The 18,483-nt window shown below is 42.5% G+C and overlaps 1 protein-coding gene across 4 annotated transcripts in view; it reads right to left on the bottom strand.

The window, feature by feature from the left end:
* The window catches only part of ETV6 (ETS variant transcription factor 6), a 167,046-nt gene that overhangs the window by 8,427 nt on the left and 140,136 nt on the right, over positions 1-18,483 (bottom strand). For all 4 annotated transcript variants that reach the window (XM_054038605.1, XM_054038613.1, XM_054038620.1 and 1 more), the window contains one exon: positions 13,110-13,655. In XM_054038605.1, the coding sequence (XP_053894580.1) occupies positions 13,110-13,655 (546 nt within the window). The remainder of the gene's footprint in view (positions 1-13,109; positions 13,656-18,483) is intronic.

Raw genomic sequence — 18,483 nt, 5'->3', positions numbered from 1 at the left:
CACTGTAGTATCTGACCACGTCATAATCTGTAACATATTTACCCTCGCATTCCCCCTGTGAGGCAGGGCAGTGCTATTATTCCTATTTTTACAGATGGACCACCGAGGCACAGACAGACTAAGGCCTCTATTCACAAAGATACTTACTGCCTCCTCCTCTGACTGTGCAAGAAACACCATAGGCACCTGGAATCAGGTGGCTGGTTCCTGTTCGTGGATTGCTAAGCAGAAATAGGCACCTCTCTGCAACCTGTACTTAGGTGCCTAACTCCAAGAGAGATCCAGGGCTTAAGCCACACCTGTCTAGTTGGCATCTCCCACTGGCTGGCTTAGGCAGGTCCCTGCGTACTATGCTGGCTTTGTGGAGTGCATTCTAAGGCACCTATCTCCCCCCATTCATTGTCTAGGGAGCGTAGGTAGATCAGTGTTGTGTAGATCAGTGTTGTTCCTGTGATTTTTCTAGGCGCCATGATGCTCAATGTTGCAATGCTTCATTCCCTTTGTGGATCCCATCTTAAGTGACTTCCGGGAGGTCATACAGGAAGTCTATGGCTGAGCAGAGAATTGAATCTTAGCCTCTCAAATCCTGGGCTAGCACCATAACTACTGCATGATCCTCCGCTCATGAACGGATCACAGAATCCAGTTAGTCAAGTACCTTTTTTGTCAATAACACTTCACATGCCAGCCTCACCCTCTTACATTTACAATTTTTTTTTTTAAATGTCAGTAAATTAAACTGCCTATTCCTGTTTTCTCCTACAGGCAATGAAGGAAGGAAAACTCTGTTTTTGAATTTGGTTTTGGTAATTATTTGGGAGGTGCTTGTTTATAAAACAGTGGAGGCCCATGTAAGTACCTAAAGAGACAGATAATTCATTACTATTTATGAAAAACATTGAGCTCTTTCAGTGGAAGACACTATGGCAAAACAAATGTTAATACAGGAATCTTAATTTAAAAAAAAATCCCCCTCCCCCCGTCCTGTTTGTTCTCTCTGTTTCTTCCATTCCCCTCCTGGCTCTGATCTTCCAGAGCATTGTTTTTACCCTTGTTTGATCATTCATGGATATAATGTTCCACCCTGTGAACTACCAGTTTTTTTTCCTATATGGGCTGTGGTATGTTTAGCAATACAACCTGCACATTCTAGTCCCTTTTACACTAACTGAAATGTAGGCACAGGTACTGCAGGATGAAAATACACCTCTGCCTAACAGGAAGCTTTCAAAAATTGAGTAGCTAGTGGAGATTGCTGAGGGTAGACTCAGCATTGGCCTAACTCTGCTCCCACTGAAGTCAATGGAAGTTGACTTCAGTGGAAGTGAACTTAGATCACCGTCAGCACTTCTGAAAATTCGACCCTGAAGCTGTACAGAGAAGTACTCTTTTTTAGTTATATATTAGAGTGGAATAATCTATACTGTTGTAAGAATTACTGAAGAGGCAAAACCTTTATCCCTGAAGGTACATTGTATCCCTAATCCACTGGGATTATTTCAGTCTGTTGTATCCTTTACAAGAAGATTGGGATAGGGCACCTGCACCGGAATGGGTGAGCGGTACATTACCACGTCTCTGCTTTGACAAACTCTGATTGCAGACCTTATGATTCACATTTATAGGACTCTGCTGACATTTGGCTGACCCAAAATTTTACACATAACCTTGATTTACGTTTTTGTGTCCTTCAGAATTTCTGATACTGGGCACTTCTCTTTTCCAAATCATTTTGAGTGAGTGCAGACTTCAGGTATCTTGAACAGCATTGATTATATATATATCTTTCATTTATGGGATGTATGATAGTAGGCTAGCAAGTCGTATGTTGGCACAGTTTTGCTGTCCAATTTCTTCTATTTTATGAATAAACATAAATGGCCAATACTTGCTTCCATTGAAGTTAAGGGAGAAACTCCCATTGCCTTAAATACAAGGGATTGGGCCTCAAAGAAGGTTTTTAACTCTCCTGTCCATCTGTACTACATGGCAAGGTAATTAAGAAATCGGGTAATTACCAGGGTAATTAAGACAAACTAGCTTTACAGATGGAGTTATATGACCATGGTTTATTTTTGTAAAATCTAGAAAATTTCTCCAAAAGTGCTTTTCTGTACAAGTGACATTAAAAATGATGTTATAGTACACCTCTACTCCGATATAACCCTGTCCTTGGCAGCCAAAAAATCTTACCACGTTATAAGTGAAACCGCGTTATATCGAACTTGTTTTGATCCGCCGGAGCATGCAGCCCCGCCCCCCCCCCCCCCCCCCCCCCGGAGCGCTGCTTTACCGCATTATATCCGAATTCGTGTTATATCGGGTCACGTTATATCGGGGTAGAGGTGTATAAAGTTTTTAACTGGGCTTAGAATGATTTACATAGCTCACCCCTGGCTCTGCCACACAGGCTTATTGCAGCAATTCCAGTAAAAGCTTTGTACCACATATATTCTCTTGATCTAAGTTCTGTTTGTAGTTCTGTCATAAACTTCCATTGTGACCCTCAACAAGTCAACTATCCTATCTGTTGCCTCATTATCCACATCTGCAATATGGGATGATAATATTTTCCTGCCTTGTAAGTTTAATTAATTAATGTTTGTAGCTCCTCAAATGGAAGCCATTGTTGAAGTACAGAAGTAGATTATAGCTCTCTGTACATTATTATCTAGCTATATCTCTGCCTGTATGTATTTCTGGATATATGCGTGAATGAGCTGTGAGATGTAAACCGTTCCTAAAATCTATTAAGAGCTGATAGCAATGCCAGCTAGTCTTCCTTAGATTTGCAATAAGGTTTCATATTGTACCTAAAACTTAAGTGTCATGACAATTTGTGCATTCTGAATGTGTGGTCAGCCTTGACCAGAGAACACTAGAGGCTGAAGGTTGTAACTTATGATATTGGAAAGGGACTTTTGTGTGACTTCCTCAAATGGTAGCATATCTGACCAGTGACCTTGATGTCGCAATAACTAGGTCACTCTTAAACATACCCATTCTTGGAACAGGTAACACTGCTAGTAACCTGGCTAAGATTCTTGGGTGCACAGAATATAGATTTTTCACTGGGTTATATGATATTTCACTAGAGATAAGTAAGGGAGTCACTCTTATGGTACTATAGGTCCCATGGCCAAGAAACCGAGCTCTCTCTCTTACGCACTGGGTATCCACTGCTGAAATCCTCTTCCTTTGGTTAAAGAGAAATATTTCTATTTCCACCAATATCTCACACTGCAGAGCATTATATACATTTGTTTAGTACAGATCGCTCACTCACATGGAAGTCAATATGGCTTTATAGAAAAATAGATCATGCCAAAGAAACTTAGTTAAGGAGTCAACGGAGTTACGACAATATATACCAGCTGTCTGCCCCTTGCTGTATAGATTAGTCCAAAGTTTCTCTGGCATAATCTATTTTTTTTTTTACTTAAATGGAGCTACGATAATTTATACCAGCTCAGGATCTCCCCCAGATGTCCACCATTTCTCTAACAAAATGATAGCTTGTGGGCAAGCACATTTGTTTCCAGTTTACATCCACACACAAACCTCTGTCCACAACCAAGGCTAATGCATGGTTGTTGCTCAACCCAGTTACAGAAACTTTTAGAACAAAAAGGGAAATTCTACTGTGGGGTTTACTGCTACATTCAGACAAATACTGAGACTGGATTTTCAAAAGGGCCGTCTAATTTCGTGACCATTAAAAACCATCTGTTGCGATGTCAGCAAAAATAATAAAAGTAATCTAATCTCATACCTCAGGGTATAAAATAATTATTTGGGGACGAGGGAAGTCAACAAGGAATCAAGAAACCTTTCTCACCCTCTCTACAGAAGAGAGAGAGCGTATGTGTGTGAGAGAGAAAAAGTGTACACAGGCTTGACAGACTACTATTTCTGCAGTTCAGTAAAATCAAAGCTGAGGAGAAGGTTGCCAGATTTTACAATACAACAGGCCTTACATGGCTTTTGTCTTGCACCCAGATACAAGGGTGACAAACTCAGGAGAGAGACTAGAATCTGGAACTGTGCTGCGTGCAGTCATGAGGGTAGGGCTGGGCAGGGAACAGAGAAGAGGAAGTCTGGGCTCATCTGGCTGGGAATGGGAACGTGGGGGTGGGAGGCTCAAAGGCGTTTGGCCTTTGCATTGTGTTTGTGGAAAGATGGCAGGGAGCTCAAAATCAGCCTGTGTAAGAAGCGTGCCAGGAACTGGGAAACGGGGTAACTGAAACTCACACCCACGAGGCATCGAAGATGAAACCAACAGCAGAAATGCAACTGCTGCTCTGCTCTCTGTTGTTTGTCTTGCTGCAACAAAGGAATTCACATCCTAACAAGCACACTGAAGGCAAAGCACTTCATACAAGGCATAGTGCCCCACACCAAACAGGTATTTCCAGTATAGATGTCAGGTGTTGTTTCCTCCCCCGCTAAAACACTCATTTTAACTTAGTCCCTAAAGAAATCTCCCTCAGAGCTCTCATGGCTTTTTGTCAACTGTTCTCACGGGAAAAGAGGGCAGGGACGAAGAAAGAGTGGGATTCAAGCCAAACCTGATGGAATATTCCTGGGCAAAATGGAAGTTCTCCCCCAAATGCTCAGTATGGCCCAATCTTATTCAACATCAGGAAACCCTGAAAGTGGCTCAATAGCCAAATGTAGTACAGGAAAGGATTAAGGGACAAAGGCTCTTCAAGATTATTAAAAATATCTCAGATGAGTGAGAAAGCGAGGGCAACTTCACTTAAAAGAGAACCCTCCCAACAATGGTCGTGCTTTTGACTGTACAGTGCAAAAAGCTCCAGTGTTTTACACTAGGGGCCCTATTTACCTCTGGGTTGTCTCCAATAGTAACCTGACCTGCAGATTCACAACCATGGAAAATTCAGCTGGAGGGATCACAACAGCACAAGACACTCACAGTCCCGCTCCGCCAGAGAGCCTGGAGCTCTCTACAGAGTGAACATAGCCAGGGCTCTGCTGATACACCTCATCCCCTGGAAGTCCCTCCTGGAAGAGAGGATGCAGTGCGGATGCAGTAAATTACATATACCCTCCCCTGGCAGAACCCCTGCGGAGAATGACAGTAGAAATACTCCCTGACTCTCAGCAGGGGTTAATCTTGTCATGGGGCACAGCTGACACCCCCAACACAGAGGGGTACAACATGAAGGCTTTGAGGCCTTGGCCACATGCAGTTTAACTACTGGTGTGAATTGAAACCAATTTAGTTCAACTGGTGCAAACATTTTGATTCTGGTTTAAACCAAGTTTATTTCAGTTTAGTTTAAGCTTATTAAACCTAAGCCACTCCTAAGGCTACGTCTACACTACGGACCTTACAGCGGCACAGCTGTACTGCTGCAGCTGCGCCTTTGTAAGGTCTCCTGTGTAGCTGCTCTATGACAGGGGCAGAGTTTTCTCTCCTGCTGGCTTAACTCAACCACCCCCGATGAGCGGCAGTAGCTATGTCGGTGGGAGAGCAAAAGTGCTAGTGTAGACAAAGCCTAAATCAAATAAGTGTGTCCACACAGGACTGTTAACTGTTGACAAGGCTTGAGGTACTGAAGTGAATCTAGCCCAGGAGTGCACAATGTTCAGTCTAGGGAGCTAGATCGCTGTGAGGTACTGAACGCCTCCTGTGAAGGGTTTCGCACCCAGTTGACTTCAATGGGGATCTACTTATCCCATCTGTCTAGCTATGGTATTTGTGGAGTGTAAGTCACCATAACACCTAGGCACTGAAGCACAGTAGAATGAGAGATGCTAAAGATGCAAAAATAAATACTATTGTTGCTTCTGGCTTCCGATCTCACCAGAACAGGACCATAATCTAATCTGTGCCCCCTGTAACTACAGGGATAGGACAAAGGCTGACCAGATGCGGGATGCTACTGCAGGTGAAATCAAACAACAAGCAATTTCTATTCATTTATCAAGTGACAAAAGCTGAACTGAAAAAAGACACTCTTATACTGAAATGAGAGTGTCGACACGGGGAATATACGGATATAACTATATCAGTTGAAATTCACACCCTAGGTTATACTGAAAAAAATTTCCCATGCAGACCTTGCCTTATGGCCTCATTCACATCACTCTGGCTGTGCAAAGGGGCCTTGGGGTATGTCTATACTTAAACTGTTACAGCGACATAGCTGCAGCTATGCCTCTGTAGTCCTTTAGTGCAGATGCTACCATGCCGACGGGAGAGGTTCTCCATCAGTGTAAGTAATCCACCTCCCTGAGAGGTGGTAGCTAGGTCAATGGAACAATTCATCTATCAACCTAGTGCTGTATACACCAGGGAATAGGTCTGCATAGCTTTGTCTTTCAGGGGTTTGGATTTTTCACATCCCTGGCAGATGTAGCTATGCAGATGTGAGTTCTCAACGTAGACCAGCCCTTACAGTGTGTGTAAATTACAGTGTAAAGGGGCCTCTGTGTAAATGAGGCCAGGTCTACATGACACACTTACTTCTGTATAACTGTCGCTCAGGGGTATGAAAAATCCACACCCCTAAGTGACGTAGTTAATCCGACCGTAACCCCCTGTGTAGACAGTGCTAAGCCCGGAGAGCTTCTCCCATTGACATAGCTACCGCCTCTCGTGGAGATAGCCATTAAGCCGACAGGAGATCTCCCATCGGCTTAGAGCATCTTTACCAGAAGTGCTACAGTGGCGCAGCTGCATTGGTGCAAGTTTGTAGTGTAGACCTGCCCTCAGAATCAGGCTCTTAAGTCTATAATTCAATGGCAAGTATTTAAACAAGGCCAACGATCTTTTCGTTGGATGGCACAGTTGGGGAAAGAGTCACAGGCCACGTCCTTGATAAAAGTGATTCTGCTGCAGTGGTGTTAGCAACATTAGGCATTGTTTTCACTGCTAAAAAGGGGGTATTTTTTACTTGAGGGTAACTAACACATGTGAGGTAGCTTGAGGTTAAAAACAAAGTGAAGATAAGGCACTTCAGTTTTAGGTGAGGTAATTTGTGGATGGGCCATAAGGCTGTTAACCTCACAATTTACCTTACAGTAAAACTGCAGTGTCTGGTCTTCACTATGTTTTTACCTCAGGATAGCTCAGGAAAGTTAGTACTTGTGGCACCTTAGAGACTAACAAATTTATTTTGTTAGTAAGTCTCTAAGGTGCAACAAGTACTCCTGTTCTTTTTGCGGATACAGACTAACACGGCTGAGACTCTGAAATCAGGAAAGTTAATTACCCCTGAGGTAAAAACAATACACCTCTTTTGGCAGTGAAGACAAGGTCTTAGTGTAAACACTAGCTGCTGACACCATTCTCAGTACTGGGCCGTCTAACCCTGCTGGGAGGAAATCTAATCAACAGAGTGCTGAAAATTGAGTTGGCAGCCAAAACCCTGCGTGAAGTCAGGCTCCCACACTGCTACAACTGTGAGTAGTTTTTCAAAAATGTCCCTCATGTAGATAAGGGTACAGATTGCAGAGTCAAATCTGAATAGCTTGAACTGTCAACATTTCTCTCTTGCAAAGAAAAGAAGATCACTGAGTTACAGCTTGCAAGACAGTTCACTGTCTAGCATCTCAGTTTGCACAATGAAGTTAACACTTTCACTTGCTCAGTGGCAAGGTGAGCTGGAGAGGGGAGGAGCAGCAATCATATCTGACAGCTAAGTACATAATTGAATGGAGAGCCTGAGGGCTTGTCTTCACAGGGAAACTGAGTAGAATAGCTATTCCAGCATAATTATTCTGCAATATCTCCCTGCATGGACACTCTGTTGCAAAATAACAGTGACTGTCTACTTCATTCAGAAAGCAGAGTAATTATTCCAGAATAAAAACACTTTCATTCCAGAACAGTGTCCACACAAGGGAGTTATTCTGGAATAGTTAACATGAGAATGGCCTTTCTGGGTCAGACCAAAGGTCCATCCAGCCCAGTATCCTGTCTATTGACAGTGACCAATGCCAGGTGCCCCAGAGGGAGTGAACCTAACAGGTAACGATCAAGTGATCTCTCTGCTGCCATCCATCTCCACCCTCTGACAAACAGAGGCTACGGACACCGTTCCTTACCCATCCTGGCTAATAGCCATTAATGGACTTAACCTCCATGAATTTATCTAGTTCTCTTTTAAACCCTGTTATAGTCCTAGCCTTCACAACCTCCTCAGGCAAGGAGTTCCACAGGTTGATTGTGCGCTGTGTGAAGAATTTCCTTTTATTTGTTTTAAACCTGCTGCCCATTAATTTCATTTGGTGGCCCCTAGTTCTTATATTATGGGAACAAGTAAATAACTTTTCCTTATTCACTTTCTCCACACCACTCGTGATTTTATATACCTCTATCATATCCCCCCTTAGTCTCCTTTTTTCCAAGCTGAAAAGTCCTAGCCTCTTTAATCTCTTCTCATATGGGACCTGTTCCAAACCCCTAATCATTTTAGTTGCCCTTCTCTGAACCTTTTCTAATGCCAGTATATCTTTTTTGAGATGAGGAGACCACATCTGTATGCAGTATTCAAGATGTGGGCGTACCATGGATTTATATAAGGGCAATAAGATATTCTCCGCCTTATTCTCTATCCCTTTTTGAATGATTCCTAACATCCTGTTTGCTTTTTTGACTGCCGCTGCACACTGCGTGGACGTCTTCAGAGAACTATCCACAATGACTCCAAGATTTCTTTCCTGGTTAGTTGTAGCTAAATTATCCCCCATCAATTTGTATGTATAGTTGGGGTTATTTTTCCCAATGTGCATTACTTTACATTTATCCACATTAAATTTCATTTGCCATTTTGTTGCCCAATCACTTAGTTTTGTGAGATCTTTTTGAAGTTCTTCACAGTCTGCTTTGGTCTTAACTATCTTGAGCAGTTTAGTATCATCTGCAAACTTTGCCACCTCACTGTTTACCCCTTTCTCCAGATCCTTTATGAATAAGTTGAATAGGATTAGTCCTAGGACTAACCCTTGGGGAACACCACTAGTTACCCCTCTCCATTCTGAAAATCTACCATTTATTCCTATCCTTTGCTCCCTATCTTTTAACCAGTTCTCAATCCATGCAGCTGGGCATAAAATCTTGGTGTTGATGTTAATAACACAAGTCCCATTGACTTCAAGAGTGCTAGGATTTTATCCTGCAGTGGCCCAGGCTCCCATCACAGGTATTGTGTCTCCCATAGGCACAATGCTTGCAGGAGCTCCCGCCAAGACACTGCCCCCTGATCATCCCCCATGCCATGTGGCAGTGCCTTTAAAGCACAATCTAGCTGTAAATCGTTTGATAACATACCTTCCCAGTATATTTGAATAAGTATTAACTCCAGAGCTTTTAAAGCTCTGTTTTTTATTATACACTCACAGGATTAATTTTACACAGTTTATTGAATATTGACGTGTCTCACTGAAACATGTAAAAAAATAAAATAAAACTACAGATACAGCTATAGGGTTTGATTCTGATCTCACACTATTTATACACTTATGTGGCTCTATTGACTTCAGTGGAGTTATTCCTGATTTACACCAGCGACAGTGAGAAATATGCCCATGTTTTGCATAAATAGAAGATAGATGGACCTGATTTTCTTGCAAATTAAGGCCTCTTTACACTCTTGGTAGCATAATGGGGCCTTAAATGGAGTGTAAGTGTAGCATATGCCCACTTTAAGAACTCTTTACCCTTTCAGAGCAGCAGATGAGAGTTGGGCCCTACAGTTGCTGAAAAGAGAAAGTATTTTATCATCAGTCAAATTACTGTTTTGAGAAATGATGTTACACAAATTTGTAAAACAGATTAATCATCCAGCAGGTGGAGGTCATTATTTTGTCTGACAGACTATCCAGCATTCTATTGATTGGGTTTCTGAAAACAGGATGTTTGTGGATAATGGCAAAGGAAAACAACATTTTCTTTTCAGCAACAAATAACTGTGTATAGGTTTTTTTCTTTTTTGGGGGGGTAGGGGGTGTTAAATTTTAAATGAGGAGGGTTTAGGGCCAAATTCTGCTCTGATTCCCACCTTTTGCAAACTCACGGTAGTGGGAGGGTGTAAACCAGGGTAGAATTTGGCCTCTGATATTTTAAAATTTAAATATGTTTTTATTTTAGGGATGACATTTTTTTAGAGCGGTCTCTATTTTAACAGATTCATTTGCAGACTCCCAGCCTCTACTTGTGGGCACAGAGCATGCTCACAGTTGCACAGACATTTTTTATGCACTAGCACCTACACACAGGGGTAATGGATTCTTCCTGCGCATACAGGGACACAACGATCACCTGCAAAATCAATTTCTTCATGCAAAAATGCCATATTTGCCTAGATAGTCACCATGGGTCAACTCTACCCCTTCTGAAGCTGTTTGCCCTTTTTTCCTGTTATGCAGTAGTAAGGCCCTTATCTATTTGTGAATAGTTGAGAAGACCCTCCTTTGTTCACTAACCTACTCATAACACTAAGGATTTAGGATGGCTTTCTGGAATTCCTCGGTGTTGCTTTGGGGAATATATACTGGGAAGGCATTGTGGCCTAGTGGATAGGGCACTGCACTGGGACTCAGGGTTCTATTCCCAGCTCTGCCACTAAGCCTGCTGGGTGGTCTTGGGTAAGTCATTTCTCCTATCTTTGCCTCAGTTTCCCCATCTGTAGAAAGATGCTCAGGTACTATGGTGATGAGTGTAGTAAAAAACCTATATAGAATCGAGTAGATATCGACTTCCTCTGTAAAGTGCTTTGCAATCTAGTGAAGAAAAGTGCCATATAAAAGTTAGATGATATTATTATTATAATTCTCAAAGTTCTTTTGTTAAGTCAAAGCAGCATATCTCTCAACATACCAAGCACCTAACCTGACACTGGTAGTATTATGAAGAGAGGGAAACTCAAACTGATAAGGGGTTAATCTTGACGTAAAGGGTTAATCTTGACATAGAAACAGATTGTGTAAAAAATTAAATGACTTTATGCCAAGTACTCCAGACAGGTAGAAGGAACACATTATTACCAGAACATTTTCTATTAGGGGCCCAGTGATGCTCTCATTGAAGTTAATAGTGAAATTTACTTCCATAGGTATAACCTTAGGCCATTTGTGCTTTTGCACTGGGTAGTATCTGGCTGTAGTGAACAGGAATTCAGAAGTATCCACTGTAAAGAGTTTGTGAGCCTGTAGTGGCCCTCCCTGTGTTTCAGAAACTATCCAAATTTGCCAGAGCATCACAGTATATACATAGCTAGGGCCTTGCATGTTGTATATAATCAAAAACATGGTTATTTTGACCCCATTGCACCTAGGTAGTTCCTTTACATTATGTTTGTTGGGTAAAGAGCAAAGTACACAACACCAGTGCTGACACTTGTTGCAATGCCCAGCATGCTTTCTTTTGGGGATATCACACCCATCACAGAACCTATACGAGACCATAGCTGGCTGACGTTAGTACAGGGAATTTTGTTTTATTTTAAAACATTACAGAGTTTTCCAAAGTTTTACTATATCTTATTTTAGAACTTAAAAACTATTTTAGAGAATGCACACTATTCAAACAAACAAACCCAACCCAAATCTTAAGATTTCCCTCACCCCATTGCACAGCCTGAAGTCTCCAGGAAGGTAGAGTGCTAAGACAATGTCACCAGCAGAGTGCCTGCTCTGACATTACACCAAGCGTACCTGTCAACCTGCTACAGGCCAAATGTGAGACAGAATGTATGATGACACCCAAAAGAAGAGATATAAGAAAGTCATTCAGACAGGAAACTTAAAATACGGTGGGATTCATTCTTGGAATGTAAATGATTCTACAACTTCTCTTTCAACAGGGTGAGGGTCTATGCTCTACGTTATGTACTAGGTTAGATGATCATAATCATACCTTTTGACCTTAAAATTCATTAATCAATGATTCCTTGTTTCTGATGTAATTATTAACAATAAAAGTGAAGAGGCTCCCAAATCTGTTGCAAGGAATTTTGGGACTCAGTGAGGCCTTAAAATGAGGGACAACTCGGAGGTTTGATACCAAATACAAGCCTGTGCCCCTCACTGGGCCTAGACATTGCAAACCTGACATTTATTTTCTGAAGTAAGTTTTATGTTAGCATAAACGTGTGGAATGTCCTCTTCACTTGGTTATTTGGGGCATTCAGCATATATTTCTAAAGCGGTTGGATTTCCCCCCACCTTGATCTATTTACAGTTCTCTTTTACGCACAAAAAACATTTTCTGTAACCTCAGTTTCCTGATTCAGCAGATGTGATGTCAATTATTTACGATAACAAAAGTGAGACAATGTCTGAGGTTTGTGTGGGATGGAGGTAAATTTGAATCTGTAAAGAAGGACAGTGGGTTAAGTGTCACACAGGTTGCCAACTGTTCCTTTTGGTCAGATAATAGAGCAGTGGCAATTGTAGAATTTGGAGATGAATGTTCCTCCCTTACCCACCTCCCCCACAGTGAAGGCATTATGTCAGTAATTATGAGCCATTTTGAGGTTTTTACTGGTCAGTAAATGTCTGGCAAAAGGAATTAAGGGTCTGAGATAAAGACAAAGGCTTTTAAAGTGCTATCCAGTCATTAATTGACTTGTGGAAACTGCAGAACGGGTCATTAACATTATCATAAAACTTTTTATTTCAGACATTCCAACTTTGCTGCACTGTTGATGGGGCTTTCCCCTCCCTGGACCATTTTAGAACATTTGTTTCTCACCATTCAGAGGCCCATTAACTACTCCATTAGGGCAAGCTCTATTTCAAAGAGTTTTATTTTAAAACTAATTGGGAGTGGATAGAGCTGGGGACTAGGAGACAGGACTCCAGCATTCTAATCCTAGTTCTGCCACTGATTACTTGCTATGTGATCTTGAGCAAGTGACTCTGCACCTCTGCTTACCTACCTGTATAATTGGTTTCAGTAATACTTACCAGCCTCTGCAATGGAAGTTGTGAGGCTTACAAGATGCTTGTACCCTTTTGTAAGATTATAAAAGCCCAAAGGAAGCTCAAAAGGTCCTTCCTAATGATATTACATGGTTCATTAGATTAGTGCGTGGCAGACTCTGAATGAAGACCATGGGCTAGAGAATATTGCTTACCTGCTATTCTTCCAATTGGCATTGCATGCTCCTCAGGAGGGGAGACGGACACCATGATGTGGTTCATGTATGCTAACTCTTCCCGGTGGGACAAATTGATAGGCTTTACCTCCCTGTGTAGCCCATCCTCAGACAACCGTGATGGTTTGAATTCTACAGAATGCCTGGGGTTCAGTATCAAAGGGTGCATGATGGGGCTGGGCATCAGCTGGATGACCCTGGTGTTCTCTTGGCGGGGGCTGGAAGGCTTCTGTAGTACTTCAGGAGGAGGCGGGCAGTGGTTGTTTTCTATAGGAGACACTGAGAGAGGGTAGGGCTCTTGATGGTTGTTCTCTTGGTGATGCCTTGTCCCTGGGACCCTATCAGCTGGGGAGAGGCGGCGGATAGTGTTGTCCAATGGGGACTTCAGCGACCGCTGCTCGGGGTCTGGTGACGGTCGATGATTGGTGGTGATAGGCGATCTAGAACGATGCAACAGTTCAATGGTTGGGGGGTTGTGATGGACTGTTTCTGCTGATGGTCTTGAAGGTCTCTGGACAAAGTTGTCTGGGGAGAAAAGGTGAAAAACATAGATCATGATGAATGTGACAGAACCACAGGACCTAACTCAAGATTCAGTGCGTTTCTGGAAAATATGCTCTAGCACAAGTTATTGGGTTCCCCCTGAGTGAAATTTAATGGCCTGTGATATACAGGAGGTCATACTAGATGTAGTGTGTTCTGGACCACACCTCTATGAATCTACAAAAAACTCATTGACACATTTTAACATAGTCTTCATTATATCTGAGAGGGAGGGAGTGTTGTCTATGAGAGTAGGAAACTAGTGGTTAGGACATCTCCGTTCTAGTACTAACTCTCCAACGAGTTTCCTGTGTGACCTTGGACAAGTGATCTGTTCTCCCAGAACCTCAGTATCCTCACCTTTAAAAAGAATTACAGTTATTGTTTGCAAAGCATTTTAAGATCCCTTGATGAAAGGTGTTATATAAGTACAAGTTATTATTATTATTCATTTCCCTTTGTGCTACCTTCAAAACTGAACATAAATTTGTCCTAAGCCAACATAACCTGGCTTTCCTACAGTAATTTAATAGTGTGAGCGTCAAAGCCACGTAGGTGGGAAGCACTCCATTAATAGTAGGAAATCAGAGAGGGTGGCAAGAGAAACTTCATACATGGCAGCTTAATGGGGGACGTGTCTTTGTTAGGCCTAACAGCTTTGTTTCTGTGCATATGTTACAAAGACCTGGATACATGTTTTGTCTTTCATGTTACTCTGCCTGCAGGCCCTGTAACTTAAAATTGAAGCCCAGAGCCAGCAGCAGAGTGGCTCAAGACATGGGACGAGTACTGGATACATTAGTCATAGAGTTGTAGAAATCAGAGATGGAAAAAAAAAAAAAAACCCTGTTAGATCACCTTGTGAATATCACAGCCTAATGCTTCACTGGCAGGAAGTTTTGACTGATAGCCTAAATTTCACCCGATCACCACCTATAAACCCTCTAGAAGTGTCTCCACCAAGATTTTTCTCTTGTAGGATCATTCCAGATGAAAACTTTTAGAGCATCTGATGCTGGAAAAAACAGTTTGGGTGGACCTTTTGACACTAGCAGCGTCCCTTAAAATTAAAGGTACATGCATCTGATGAAGTGGGTTCTAGCCCATGAAAGCTTATGCCCAAATAAATTTGTTAGTCTCTAAGGTGCCAAAAGGACTCCTCGTTGTTTTTCCTTAAAATAAAGGAGAGCTCAGAAAGCATGGATTTAGAATACCATCCGAAAGGGTTGTTAACATCCACAAACCAAAACATTTGCTTCAATTAACATAAAATAAACTGATTTTGGCTGATGAAGGCCATAGTTTTCTGAGTAGAAAGCTACAAAGAGCAAACAAGGTGGGTGAAGTAATATCTTTTACTGGACCAGCTTCTGTCGGTGAGCTTTCAAGCTTACACAGAGCTTGTCTCTCTCACCAACAGAAGTTGGTCCAATAAAAGATATTACCTCACCCACCCTGTCTCTCTAATATCCTGGGACCAACATGGCTATAACAGCCCTGCATACAACAGAGAGCAAAGGCTAACCATTTTTTATCTAGAAAAACAAAGCTCAAATTTCAGCCCTGTTTGCCAATAGCCTCAGGCGATAAGAGCAGGAAACTGTTAGGCACATGTCAACAATCAAAACAGGTAAATGTGACTGTCTTATTTGTTCACTCATCCACTCTGCTCCTTTAAGAAGGCTTGTTCTCCTTGCTCTCTCCTCCTGTCAAGGGAGAACTGCCCTTTGAAGCTTCTATTCAGGCAGAAAGGAATATATGGGCTCCTTGCCTACCCTGGAATCCATACAAGCTGCAGTAGAGGGATCAGCACCGACCCATGCAAAAGCCTTAACATACAATGCTCTATTGCTGGGAAGATGAAATTCCAGTCAGCACTGGCTCAGTGACCTTAAACTGACTCCTCTGCCCCCCCAAATGGGCACCTACATGATTTGCCAGCAGCCAGCAGTTTCCTTGTGAAGGCCTAGGAAGAAGCTATGCCTGCCTGGAGTTTATTTATGATTCACACACCTGAGGTCATAAACAAGAAAAATGTATTTGTGTAGCTAGTTAGGTTAGGAACAATGAAATGGCAGGAGGAAATGAAACTTACAGATCTAGGCTATGCTCTGACTGCACTGGATGAAAAACAAAGTTTAATAATGGGGCTTCAAAATGGGTTTAAAGTACATTGTGGCCAGAGATGGTTTTGAGTTTGGCCAATTGATATGGAAAGGCCCACATTGCTACATTGCTCAAACATTGTTCAAAAACCATGGCCTGGTCTATGATCCTGCCTAGTGACTTCAGTTTAAACTGTGCTTAAGGAAGAATGTTCAGTGAGCATAGATGGGACCTAACATCCATTAACCACAACCGAAGGAAAACCCATTTAGTTACGACTGCTTCCCCCATACCTGGCCCATGTCATATACAGTGCCCTGTTTTCTACGGGCTGCCCAATTAAACCGCCACATATTCATTCAAATGCATTATGCTCATTCTTGGGCTAGATGAGCAAAGAAGCTTGAGAAATGAGAGAGCAACCAGGGACATTGCATTGAGTTCATCCTGATGTCTAGTAGCAGTGCCGTGCTTCTGTATGGGAACTGAGTCTGTGTACTGAGCTGGAGCGGGACTGAACTCAGCCCAGGAGCAGGAAGGAATGCCTCTGTTGCTCTCTACTGAAACCTCTGGTGGAAACATTATGCAACATTGATGGGCTCCAGAGAGGGGCACCTTCATCCCCCTCCTTCGCCAGGGGACGGGATGCTGCAATAAGGATCCTTTAGTGAAGGGCAATGGATCTCAGAGGACTCCCTCTCAACTCCTCTATCAAACCTAGCAGGACCAGAAAAGGGCTCACTTTGACATCAAATTCCCTTCATCATCCTCTTAATTTGGAAACTGACACAGTTAAAACACACTGATGGTCAGATCCGGCTGCCCTTACTGAATAAGGCACTTTACTCTGTGAGCACTTCCACTGTAATGAATGAAACCAAATGCGGTAAGGTCCTTCTCACTGTGTGTAAGGGAATCAGAATCTGGCCCTGATAAATTAAACATCCCTGTGCATGCACTGCACCAGCTCGTGCCAGAATGAACATGTGAACACATCTGCCTGTGTTGGAATACACCCTCAGACCATCCTTTCCATGTAGCTTTTTAAAAGTGAACTGGATGTTGTGGAAAGCTGCTGGCCTATCTGATCCCTGTAGGGATGGGTGGGTGGAAAGTTGCTGGACTGACAGTCCTGGTGACTGAAGCCATCTGTTTAGCTACAGAACAAGTGCAGGCAACAACAGTGAAAGCTTCCTCCACAGCATCCCAAGTCATTCAATGCTGATTCAGAGGGACCACTAGAGATGAGGGGCTAATTCAGTCTCCGTGGCTCATTTGGCCCTTAATATCTCCACAAAAGACTGCCAACAGGGGGTTCCAAACCAATGGCAGTTGTGGTGGCGTTTTTGTAAGAGATGTGAACGACTGCACACTGGGAACGGAACAAACTGGGAACTGACCGTTAAACTCACTTTGCATAGGCTGTGAAGAGCCATGAGGCTGTAGCAACTCTTGGCCACCATTGATTTTGGATGGATTGGTTTCAAAACAGACGTTAAAATGATGATGATCCTTAGGAGCAACTCCAGCCTCAGGTGGAGAGTTAAACGGAGAGGGAGATTGCAGAGGGAAAGAGAATGAGAGAGACCTCATCAGGGAGGGATACAAAAATCAATTTGATATCTGTGAAACTAGCCTTAAAGAAAATCAAGCTTGAGGAAGGTCACATGCCAAGGAACCTACTGGCCCCTCTCCACTGGTCATTGTGAGTTAAGCTGGGGTGAATACCCAATAGAGAACACAGCACAGAAAAAAAAAAAAAAAAAAAAAAAAAAAAAGTAGATTCAGGAAGGCAGCAAACATTTAGCTGGGCAAGTTCCTCACGCAGCAACAACGAAGGGGGCACAGCAAAAGAGTCAAAAGTACGCAAGACGCACTCATCACCTGCCTGTGAATGCTTGGCATAAAGAGCTTCTCTCACTGCCCAGAGTATGTGGCTGGGAGTCCATAATTAAAACATTTGTATCATTCTATATGTAGCAAAATAAAAATAATAAAATGAAGCTAATTGTAGTGGTTGGGAATGAGTATGAAGAAAAGAACCAGCGTCACAGCACTGAGTGCTCTAAGGACCAAGTAAAATAGGGCTACAAATCGCCTTAAGAGAGGGGACTTAAAGGAAGCAATCAGATTTGGTTTAGCAAGTGATGCAAGCGAACGCCTAGTCAAACAACACTGTGAAACCTTCTGTAGCTCAGGATTGAAACCAGGTGGGCTGTAGTCCACGAAAGCTTATGCTCTAATAAATTTGTTAGTCTCTAAGGTGCCACAAGTACTCCTGTTCTTTTTGCGGATACAGACTAACACGGCTGCTACTCTGAAACCTAGCTCAGGATCGTCATTCTGATCTACCATTCCCTTCTTTTGCTAGTCTGGGATGTTTAGGCAGCTGTAAGGGGCTATTAGTGTTTCTATTAGAACCTGGCTGATACTGGGCATATAAAGATCGTTAGTTTTCTTGTAGATGCTGAGGCACTTTGGGTAGAAATCTTGTAGATGCTGAGGCTTCCATAGAAATCAATGAGAGTTGGCCCTTACTGTTAATGGAAATTATGTACAGTGATCAAGTGGAAAAGTGATCCTATTGATGACAGAGTTGTGTGCAGTAAGGGACACTTGGTGTGGAAACCATTCTACTAGATCATTAAATCTATAGCCTTTAAATCACTGGATAGGCTTAAAATCGTAACTATACTCTTCTTAC

This window comes from Malaclemys terrapin, chromosome 1 (assembly GCF_027887155.1).
Source record: "Malaclemys terrapin pileata isolate rMalTer1 chromosome 1, rMalTer1.hap1, whole genome shotgun sequence".
NCBI lineage: Eukaryota > Metazoa > Chordata > Testudines > Emydidae > Malaclemys > Malaclemys terrapin.
Note: the sequence above shows the minus strand (reverse complement) of the source record. Positions and strands in the feature narration are given on the sequence as shown.